General features: G+C 43.7%; 1 protein-coding gene across 2 annotated transcripts in view; it reads left to right on the forward strand.

Annotated features, from left to right (window-relative positions):
• The window catches only part of SPPL3 (signal peptide peptidase like 3), a 145,670-nt gene extending 144,069 nt beyond the window's left edge, over positions 1–1,601 (forward strand). For both annotated transcript variants that reach the window (XM_025889520.2, XM_073881000.1), the window contains one exon: positions 356–1,601. In XM_025889520.2, coding sequence (XP_025745305.1) covers positions 356–427 — 72 coding nt within the window. In that variant the 3' untranslated portion in view covers positions 428–1,601. The remainder of the gene's footprint in view (positions 1–355) is intronic.
• Positions 1,602–11,801: the final 10,200 nt, after the last annotated feature.

The raw sequence follows: 11,801 nt of genomic DNA on the forward strand, positions 1-11,801 counted from the left end.
AAATTGGGAGATATTTAAGAAATATATGATTATAGCTAGACTTGAAGCATTACCTGATTTACAAGATTTGTATTATCCCCGTTTTATAGAGGAGGAAGCAGAGAGGTAAACTAACTTGGCTTTAGCATCTCACCCATAAATGATAGAACTCACACCCTTCTTTGCTAGAGGGGCCTAAGAGCTTTTTTAGTGAGTTCTTCAAGGAATGGTGGGTTACTTTTCAGTGAGTAAAATTTGAATGTTCTTTGATTCTCCACAGAAGCTGTCTAATCTGAGATCTAGAATCAGAAAGGACTCATAGATGTGTGTGGCTCATGTTTAAATCCATAACTTAGTAAAGTTCCTTCTTCCCCAGGGTGACCTTCGGCGAATGTGGTCTGAGCCATTCCACTCCAAGTCCAGCAGCTCCCGATTCCTGGAAGTATGATGGATCCCAGAGAGTGACCAGAATGGCCATCTGAGTCCTTTTCTGTCAACGCGTGGTTTTGTTTCCTCTTAGAGCTGGCCTGGTACTTGGAGATGTACCTGTATAAGGAACTGACGTGTGACTGGATTTTGCGTTTGCAGGGAGCTTGTTTGCAGGAGCGAGGTGCTGGAGCCCTGCTTGGTTCTTTCTCTTCCTGCCGTTGTAGAGGCGGATCCCCTCCTGAAGTGACAGGCCCTCCCCAGCGCTCCTTCCTCCCCCGTTTTTATGAACCTGCACCAGACTGTTACCTGTGGGGGTTGGAGATATGACTGTTTAAAACTGACCACGGCGAGGAGTCGTTCTCTACCTTTTGAACACTAAAAGGATGAAAAATATTAGCAAACCGAAGTTTCTTCAGTGAACCCTCAAGAACTTTGGGACCAGTTTCCTATGGGGGACTCCGTTTCAGAGAACTGAGACAGAAGAGCTTCTGTCGTTATATTCTTTCCTTTTTCTGGATTTATTAAATATTTTCTGTGGTGTGAAGTGACTTATTAAATCCACAGACATTGAGTGACTTCTTACAACATACACAAGAATTTGTTGTAATGAGTTCATGTCCACCCAGATGTTGTGTTGGCAGTGAACAAGGGCACGGTTTTTATACATACACACACGCACACATCAATATATATGAATAAACAAGAATTAAAACCTGCTAAGATCATGCTGTGTAGCAGACAGGGACTTGCTGTAATTTTTAGCATGTAGAGCAGTTTACTCCGGCTTCCTTGTATATGGATACGCTGCTGTCTCTCCCCTCCACAACTGAACGTGCAGTTAAAAACCAGTATAGTATTCGTACTGATATACTCATGGACTTCCGGGGGCTCTCGTTTGGTTTTGATCAGTGTAGCCAATTAGGGATGAAAAGTTCAAACTTTTTGGCCCTTTTGTTTTGTTTTTACAGGCTTCTCCCTTGCAGGGTTTTTAGTAGTTTCTTCTTGAACCAATGCATGTAATATAGCAGCAGGTGTCTTTGTGCTTTCTGATCATAGTAATGTACTACTTGTAAATACATTTTTCTATTTTCTATTGTTTTTGTATTTTTTTTTTTTTGGCCTTTTGTTTCATTGGTGTGCTGTATTTTCCATGCCCTCACTCCTTGAAGAAAAAAAAGGAAAAAGCAACATGATCCTGTCCTTGCTGTTGTGATTATAGTCTTGGTTTACCTGTGGTGACAACTGGGTATTGGGGACAAATGTCCGATGCCCCTCTGAGCTGGGCCCTACATTCCAGGCACAGCAAGCTGCTCTGTCCCCTTAGAATTTGACCGTGTGCTGTGGTCTTTGCTGGAGAGCCAGCGTTCTGGTATAACTAGTCTGATCGTGTCAGCTTGCTTTTGTCTCAGCAGCCCCGGCCTGATAAAAAATGGCCCATTGTAGAGGCTGAGAGAAGCCTGGCTACCTGACAGCAGAGGTGGGAGAAAGGCCCACATGTCCCGCTCTCTCCCTTCAGCAGGTGACCTGCCTCTGCTTTGACCTGTGCAATGAACTGGTGTGCTGTGCTTCTCCATGGACAGAGCTCATAGGCAGTGCGTGTCGCGCGGTCATGAGGTCATAAAGCGATCAGGAGGGTGCGTTCCTCTGTTGTGTCTTCAAATTCTGCTGAGGGCTGTTTTTGTTTTTTGTTGTTTTGTTGGTTTTGTTTTTGTTTTTTAATAAATGACTCCTTTCTAGCCTTTGTCACCTCATCTTCACTTTTGGTTGTTGGTACCACACAGAGCTCCCGTCACCTCCTACCTGCTCTGCCTGTTCCAGAAGATGGATGGGAAGACCCTGTCTGTCTCCAGACAAGGTCACCTGTGGCTCTGGTTCATTTCAGTCCTAGAGATGTCAAAGAACTGAAGCTTCCATTGTCCACAGAACTCAAAACAACCTCTGGATTTGGTGAAGACCAAAGGTACACTTGTTTGCTCGCCGCTTATCAGCTGTTCTTCCTTAGCCCTCCAGGATGCTAATGGCTAATTAAAAGGGGCAGGGACTGGGGAACTCTTCCAAAATGACTCCATTTAAGGGTAAGTGCCAATAATGGTTAGAAGTATTATTGTGGCAGTTGGTCATTTTGATTTTTCTAATCTTTTCATAAAAAAACTAAATTCCAGACAAAAGGAAGATAATTTTTTGTCATCCTTGTTCCTGTGCAGGTTTAGGGGGGGGAAATACCCTCATGAGTCTCCTGGATGTAATTTGGATCCCTAGCTGCTAGTCCTCAAAGTCCTTAAAACTTTGGCAGAGGAACCACAAATACTCCTTTTGTTTTAAATTAACCACAGCGGACACATCAGAGTTTCCCCTGGTTCTGGAAGTAGTGCTGTTGTGGAGGTTGGGGGGAGGGGGGTGCTGCTTTTACAGCACAAGATTTCGGTCTTTCCTTACAGTCTTCTCCCCTCCCCTGCCTGATACAGATTTATGTCATCTTTTTTTTATTTTCCTGGTTTCTCAGATGCTCTGAGTTCTGCGGTTTTCGAAGAAGTCTTTGCATTAGGCAAGGAATGTTGACAAGAGTTCTAGCACAGACCGCCTTCCATCCTCCCTGGTCCGGGGCTCTTCCTCCTCTAAAGAGACTGAATGCTGCAACTCTCACTCATAGTAACTTTATTCTAATTTGAGCTAATGAGAATAGGACAACAAAGTTTATCCAAAGCCTAGTATGTTCCATTACTGTTATTACAGCTTCTGCTTTTCTGAATAAGATAGCAACACAATTCCTTGTGTAGGGACAGTTCAAACCAGAACTGGAGGGCTTGGGAGGGGGTAGGCTACTATCTGAATTACCTTTGTAGCATGCCAGCACAAGCCTTGGTTAAACAGGTAAGTTATGTTACCCATAAGAAAAACAAAAGACTAGTTCTCTGTGAGGGTGAAGGGAAGGGAGTTCTGTTTTGTCAATAAAGTGTCAAAAATAGAATCTGTCATGTCTGCATAGCAGCTCTCACGTTACTGCTAACCAGATCCAGTGTTGTATGTAGACATTTGTGTTTGGTAAAGGCCAACATTTACGTCAGAGCCTTGGAATGTAGCCGTTTTGTATATACATGAAGCACACTCATCAAGAATGTCAACTGCAATTCTTCTCCATAGAAGCAGGGCAGACAGTAGAGGCTCAGACCTCTGGTCTAACAGTGCATACCGGCCTGGACAGCCTCCTCCCTTCACTCACACTGCTTTGGCAATTTCCAACAATGAAATCACTTCAAGAACAATGGCTTTTAACACAGGTGGCAGCCTTGCCCCGGAGTCTCTATGATAAGTCCTGCAGATCTGGCCGGAGAACTCAGGCTTCTTCCCTCCTCAGGGACGGATAAGCCAGGTAAGAGGTTTTTTACCCAGAAATTATTTCTGTTCCTGTGCAATGTATAGACTGCTTCCTGTTTGTAAGACTGAATGAACACTTCTTCAGGTTCGGACTCTTAACTCCTCATGTGTATGGAGCCTCTCCCAGAACAGTACTTGGCCTACTCCTCCTCGCAGCAGTGTGTCAGCCATAATTTGTTTCCTCCTCATTTCCCTTGGAATTCAAAGCCCTTTCCCATCCATTGGTGGTAATTTTAGAGTTGTTTCATCTTAAGCTGTGTCAGGCACTGGGTGCTCCGGGGAACAAAACCAAACAGCTGATCCCTACTCCAGTGGCCCGTTGCAGGGGTGCTTTACCACGCTGGACGTGTGGGGAACGTGGTGCCCATACACGAGGTCATTCAGCAACACAGCACTGAGTTCAAGAGAGTGTCAACCTGAAATTGTCAGGAGGCAATAATTAAGCACAACTACTTATTTGGGATCAAAGAGTTGCAATTTGGGGTACACAGATTCGGGTAGCAATCCAAATAGTGTCCCACTAGGGAGCAAAAACCAGGGTTTGGGTTTTTTTTTTTTTTTAAGAGCATCTATATTTACAGGGTATTCTGATTGGTGGAGTCAGAAGACTAATCTTGGCTGAACATAATTGGTTGCCAAGGCTGTCTCTGAAAGCATAAGTCTGTTACTGTAGGAAGTTGCAGATCCGTGCAGAGTTTTTGGGAGGATCTGTGGTTTAGCCCAGTTCAAAAATTATGGTTCCATCCAGTAAGGACGTGCATAAGGCCCACCTCCTTAATGGCTTCCCAGCTTTTAAAACCCCTTGACATAAGTGATTTTATTCCACCTTTGACAAGTGGAATCTAGAGCTTTTGGTCCATGACTCTGGGCTTTTCCTGTAAATAGCAAAGGCACAGCTGGGAATGCTCGTTCGTAGGACTGGATCCACCCGACTGACAAAGTGGAAAGCAGGGCTATAAATGCTCCTTTTTCCTGCACCATGGTGCAGGAGAAGCCTGGTGCTCCTGACCAAATGTATAAACTACAGCTGAAAGAAGCACCGAGCACATTATCTCTATGTGGCATGGTTTAGAAATCTTACTAAGAGCCAGCAGTTCAGTTGTGGAAATCCTCACTTTATGTAGTGCTTTCTCATAGTGATCACTTGTGTGTGCTATAGAGCTCTTAGGTATTTATTAAAAATTCATGTGGCCGACTCAGGCTTAGTTTATGGCTCCTCTGATTTGGATGCTGCCTAGTCATTTAAGTTCCAAGAAGTCTAGCCCCTGTCAAGTAGGAACTGTGTAACTTGCCACTGGTTTGCAAGTGAACAGTGTTCCTGAGAGGTCCTGAAATAGAGGAATCCATGAGCTTGCTCCAGCTCCCCCAGAGTCCTGGGATTCTCACTAGATCCCAAGAAGACAGAGGAAACGGAACCAGTTAGGAGAGGAAATAAGGCTTGAGACCAGGAGGTGGGAAATCTGCCAAGCAGCGGGCTTTTGCCTTGTGAGGCATGAAAGAGAGGAAGTGGGTGTCCAGAGGACAAAGAGATGGAGGGGGGGCAGCAAGGTGGCCATGTGCCAGCATTCTGGCCTTGGGATTCTGAATGCCAGTTCCTTTGCCTTGCCAAACACTCTTGCTCCAGGCAAGTTACCTAGCCACCTTCTAATGAGACTGTTCACTCAACCTGCCTGGACTTTCTGAGATGCGTAGCACTTGTAATCTAACTTTTAGCCTGTGTGGTTGAAACTTTTCCACTGAAGACCGTGGATTTCCTCACTCTTCCAATTGGTGGTGTAGCTTGCTTGTTTGGGGTGTTTCTGCAGGTTTATAGTAGCACATCCTGGGGCAGCTGGGCCCAGCTTTAACAGGCTTCCTGGGGAGAGCAGACACCTCATTTCAAAAGAGGCTAAGGACTTGCTCATGTGGGAAGGAGCACCCCTGGCCTCTGAGATGACAAAGCACTGTTTGGATAAGTCATGGTCTTGCTAGCTTGACAGTGGTAGAAAGAGTGTCACCCTCCCCAAGGCTGTTGGCAGGTTTGACCAGAGCCCCAGGCCTACCCAGAAGGCTGGGGAATGGAGAAACACCTTTCCCCCACTCCGCTGCCCCGCTCCTTTCAACAGCCACAGGGGCAAATCAGGTCCTGTGCCACTGGATGTCCCCTAGTGGGTCTCCCTGCTGCCATCCGGTCCGGCTTTTACCATGGTCTTCAAGAAGCTGATCCGCCAGCAGGGCCCCCGGCTAGGTGGCTGGGACGAACCTGCTGCCACCCTGCATGCAGAGGATGGGGACTGAAAGGTGATGCCACAGCTTTTGACCTGAACAATTGCCAAAACAGAGAAAGGAAAGACAGGAGGAGAAGAGTTCTGGTTTAGTCAGTAGAGCAGCTAAAGAACTGGGACGTCTTAAAGATAGAAATGTACATTCCCCAAGGCTTTCAATACCAAGATGATCTCAATAGTGAGAGGTAGGAAAATGACTCCCACATCAGCAGTTAGCCTCACAAGGCCACATGTGGCCTGCAGTTAGTGATAAAGCCCCTCTGAGCCTTGGGAATAAAGGTGCCTTATTTAGAACCAAATGAATACTAGGCACTTCTCTGGTCTGTTGAGTTTTGATGTACTCCACACAATCTACCAGTCTTCATGGAGTTAGAATGCAATTAAAATTACCAGATTTAAACAGGTAAACATGCTTTGATTATCGAAATGACCACAGCTTCTATAAATGCTTCCAGTTCATCACTGAGGAAACTGGTTCTCTTTCTACTGTTGAGGGGTGAAGAGAGGGCTGGCACTTGAATCCTAGTCTGGGTTTTCAAAAATAGAGTGGATTCTGCATAGATAATAGGATCTTTACCATAAAACCAGGCCAGTCCAGGGTCTTGACATTTTCCTGTGCATACTGAAGGACTTGGTACAAAGCAGGGATGATGGGTGAGCGTGTGTAGCAGTTTTCCACATCTGCAAGTTCTGGGATGTCCGGGCAGGACCCAGCGGTGAGCCTCGCCCTGGTTAAGTTTAAGGAGTGGCCTCCTTGAGCCATTCTCTATGAGGTCAATGTAGGCCTTAATTTTTTGCAGCCTGGACTGAGTAGAATGCTCCCAACAGAAACGTGATGTGTCCTCAGCACAGAACACAGAGGCGCTTACAAGAGGCCACTTACTTACTTATTCTTTGCAGTAATTCAGTTGGGACAGGTTCTGCCTGATATGTCCTTAACATCTTGGCCACCTAAGGCCAAGGGTATCAACCTCTAACCGGATTCTGCAAACAGACCAATGGTGATGTTTTTGTTTTTGTGGGGTTTTTTCCGTAATAAACGCTACCTATGCCTCCTTTTACTTCATGTACTTTAGAGTCCTGCTGCTTGTTTTGAGGGAAAAGTTAACCACTCCATCAGTCATTGTGGGCTTGTATTAGTTCCCAAATCTGTAGGCTTTTCTTGAACAGCCTTGGAACAAAAGATTCAAACTCCCAGTCTGTTTTAAAATAAAGAGCAGTGTCATTCTGAGCCACTTGGCTGAAGTCAGTCCACGAGATAGAAGAGGGACAAGAGCCAGAGTCAGTAGAAAGTAAGGGCGGGGCCGCCGGGGTGGCTCCGTCGTTGAGCATCTGCCTTCGGCTCAGGTCATGATGCTGGGGTCTTGGGATCGAGCCCCGCATCGGACTCCCTGCTCAGTGGGGAGCCTGCTTCTCCCTCTCCCACTCCCCCTGCTTGTGTTCCCACTCTCACTGTGTCTCTGTCAAATAAATAAATAAAATCTTTAAAAAAAAAAAAAAAAGTAGATTCAGCAAAGCATTTGGAAAATTATTCTCAGGGACAAGGTGGGGAAGTCAGGGCTGAGGTATCATTGACGAAGTAGATTAATAACTTGTTAAATGACCCTGTTCCAAATAAGCAAAGGAATGGCCCGGCAGTAACTGAGAGGAGCAGCCCTGGCCTTTGTCCTCAGCCCCACCCAGTATTTCCCTTGACAGTGCGGCTGAGGACATGACTGCCAGGCGTAACAAATTGGAGGAGGACCTGAAGCAAGGAGAAAACACAACCATGATCCAGAGAGAGCTCAGAACGCTAGGACGCATAGTTAAATCCAACACGGGGAATTCTGATGCGGAGAGCCTTGGCAAATGATAGCCACACACCAGTCATCAGGACCACCTCACAAGAGTCCTCTGAGGTGAGGGCCATTACTGTCACCAGTTTTACAGAGGAACTCACCAGGCCTCCAAGATCACCCCTGTACTTACTCTCCAACTCAGAAGTACAGATAGTCACCACCCTCCGAAAATACAGCTGAGTCATTAGACACTCCGTGATGGCTGACTGACCAACTAGCCCCAAAACATTTTAAATCTAACCACTGCCCAAAGCAAGTAATGATTGTTGCAACCACCTCTGCCCTGGTCTTCCCAAATCCAGTGCATAGTCCATGTTTGTGGGCCAAAATAGTAATCACCTCATATTTTTAATAAAACCTCATGATACAGGCAAGGCCGATTTTTTTTTTAAATCCATTTTATATACCAGGAAAAGAAGTTTTAAGGTCAATTTGCCTCAGATCTTCCTGTCTCCTTGCCCAGCTTATCAGAAGGTGATCACACCCAGGTGTTGTAGATGTGACTTGTGTGGCTTAAACAAAAGGGAGAGAGGGGTGTCTATAAACCAGAGGACTGTGCAGCCTCCTGCTGGAGGTGAGGGACCACCAACCCTATTAGGCAGGGAAGAGTTGGAGTTTGGGCTGCCTGGGCCATTCTGACTCAGCTGCTGTCCAGAGGCATATGCAGAGACCTTCCTCCCAGGAATGTTGTGGCAGTGTGGACTACTACTGACTAATAAGAGTATGGTCTTGTACACAGGAGTCCCTAGGAAGGAGGGGCCAGGACCAAACAAAAAAATCTCTTTGAGGCATCTGAAGCAACCAGATTTTAATGTTAAAATTATGAATCCCCCATTGCTGTCTTTAAAACAAAACAACAAACCATAAAAATAAATGAAAACAACTCAGTTGCTGTTCTGATCTCCAGCAATGATGGGCTATAATTCAAGCCAATCCTCCTGCTATAAATAACTTTAAAATATAAAGTGTCTTTTACAAAGCAATGAAGAAGCTTCTACTTCTAATGGTGGAAGAGCTTCTATTCATCCAACCCTCCCACAAATGACAACTATAAATTCTCAACAAAATGAGGAAAACTACCTTAAGACAGTGAAGAGCAACCAAACTCAAGAGAAACTGGACAGGAGTTGACAGCTGGAAGGAAATGTCACTGAGTTCCCATTTTTATGGCTTTTTGCCTGAGGACAGGCCCCAGTTGCCACCATGTGGGGTAGTTAAAACCTGGATTGAAACCTGCAATCTTAGCTTCAATAACCAAAGGAAACGGTTTAGAATGACCCCAGCACCTTAAAAATCCAGAAAGGAGATTAAAAATCCCAGAAAGGAGAGAGAGCGCTCCCCATGTTCTATGTATAAACTCTGCCTAAATCTTTAATTTCTAAATACACACTTATAGAGCAGACTCCAAGCAGCCAGCTAAAACAACTAAAAAGAAATAACTGCTGCCCACCACAGAGGAATCAAAGTTTTAAAGTCTGAATTCGGCCAAGTTAAGTGCCTGTTTCAAAAATATTCTTCAGCAGAATCTCTACAATGTATTATCCACAATATCTAGGATATAATTCAAAATTATTACACATAATGAAAAACAGAAAAACGTCGTCCATACCAAAGAGAAAAGGTAATTAATGGAAACTGACTTGGAGATGACCCAGATGTTAAAATTAACATCCAGGATTTTAAAATCAACTATTATAATGATGCCAAAGAATATAAGGGAAAATAAGCTTATAATGAATGCACACATAGGAATTATCAGCAGAGCAAAAGTAATGGACCAAATAAAATTCTAAAACTGAAGAATATAATACCTGAAGTAAATTCAATAAGTGGGATTAACAGCATACTGTAGGTGACATGTTAAAGGATCATTAAGCTTGAAAAAAAAAAGCAGGGGCTGGGAAACACTTTTCTGCAAAGGCTCATAGTACTAGTGGCTTTGAAGGCCAAAAGTCCATTACAACTACTCATTTCTGCCACTGCAGTGTGAAAGCAACTATAGTAAATGAATAGGATAAACAAATTTGGCCTGGACTGATCCAGTTTCTTAACTCTGAAAAAGAGCAATAGACACCTAATCTAAAGAACAGAGAGGAAAAATACCTATTCCTCTGAAGCTGTTCCAAAAAAGAGAAACTCTGAGGCCAGCATTACCTTGATCCCAAAACCAGACAAGAACCCCCACCAAAAAGAATTACAGACCAATATTCCTGATGAACATGGATGCAAAAATTCTCACCAAAATACTAACCAACAGTACATTAAAAGGATTATTCACCACAACCAAGTGTGATTTATTCCTGGGCTGCAAGGTTGGTTCAACATCTGCAAATCAATGTGATTTACTACATAAATAAAAGAACAAGAACCATAGGAGCCTCTTAATAGATTCAGAAAACATTTAACAAAGCATCCTTTCTTGATTAAAACTCTTTACAGTGAAGGGATGGAGGGTAAATACCTCAATATCATAAAAGCCATCTATGAAAAACACACAGTGAATACCATTCTCAATGGGGAAAAACTGAGAGCTTTTCCCCTAAGGTCAGGAACACGGCAGGGTTGTCCACTATCACCACTGCTATTCAACATAGTACTAGAAGTCCTAGTCTCAGCAGTCAGGCAACAAAAAGAAATAAAAGGCATCTGAATCGGCAAAGAAGTAGTCAAACTCTCACTCTTTGCAGATGACATGATATTCTATGTGGAAAACCCAAAAGACTCCACACCAAAATTGCTAGAACTCATACAGGAATTCAGTAAAGTGCCAGGATATAAAATCAATGCACAGAATTCAGTTACATTTCTATACACCAACAATGAGACAGAGGAAAAAGAAATTAAGAAGCCGATCCCATTTACAATTGCACCCAAAACCGTAAGATACCTAGCAATAAATCTAACCAAGGAAGCAAAGAATGTGTACTCGGAAAACTATAGAATACTCATGAAAGAAATTGAGGAAGACACAAAGAAATGGGAAAAGGTTCCATGCTCATGGATTGTAAGAACAAATATCGTGAAAATGTCTAGGCTGCCCAGAGCAATCTACACATTTAAGGCAATCCCTATCAAAATACCATCCACTTTTTTCAAAAAAATGGAACAAATAATCCTAAAATTTGTATGGAACCAGAAAAGACCCTGAATAGCCAGAAGAATGTTGAAAAAGAAAACCAAAGCTGGCGGCATCACAATTCCAGACTTCAGGCTCTATTACAAAGCTATAATCATCAAGACAGTATGGTACTGGCACAAAAACAGACACATAGATCAATGGAACAGAATAGAGAGCCCAGAAATGGACCCTCAACTCTACGGTCAACTAATCTTCGACAAAGCAGGAAAGAATGTCCAGTGGAAAAAAGACAGTCTCTTCAACAAATGGTGTTGGGGAAATTGGACAGCCACATGCAGAAGAATGAAACTGGACCATTTCCTTACACCACACACACAAATAGACTCAAAATGGATGAAAGGCCTAAATGTGAGAGAGGAATCCAGCAAAAACCTAGAGGAGAACCCAGGCAGCAACCTCTTTGACCTCAGCTGCAGCAACTTCTTCCTAGAAACATTGCCAAAGGCAAGGGAAGCAAGGGCAAAAATGAACTTTTGGGACTTAATCAAGATAAAAAGCTTTTGCACAGCAAAGGAAACAGTCAACAAAACCAAAAGACAACTGACAGAATGGGAGAAGATATTTGCAAATGACATATCAGATAAAGGCCTACTATCCAAAATTTATAAAGAACTTACCAAACTCAACACCCAAAGAACAAATAATCCAGTCAAGAAATGGGCAGAAGACATGAGCAGACATTTCTCCAAAGAAGACATCCAAATGACCAAAAGACACATGAAAAAGTGCTCAACATCACTTGGCATCAGGGAAATACGAATCAAAACCAAAATGAAA

The sequence above is a fragment of the Callorhinus ursinus genome, unplaced genomic scaffold, assembly GCF_003265705.2.
Source record: "Callorhinus ursinus isolate GAN/ISIS: 27379988/994484 unplaced genomic scaffold, GSC_fseal_2.0 scaffold41, whole genome shotgun sequence".
NCBI classification, from domain to species: Eukaryota; Metazoa; Chordata; class Mammalia; order Carnivora; family Otariidae; genus Callorhinus; species Callorhinus ursinus.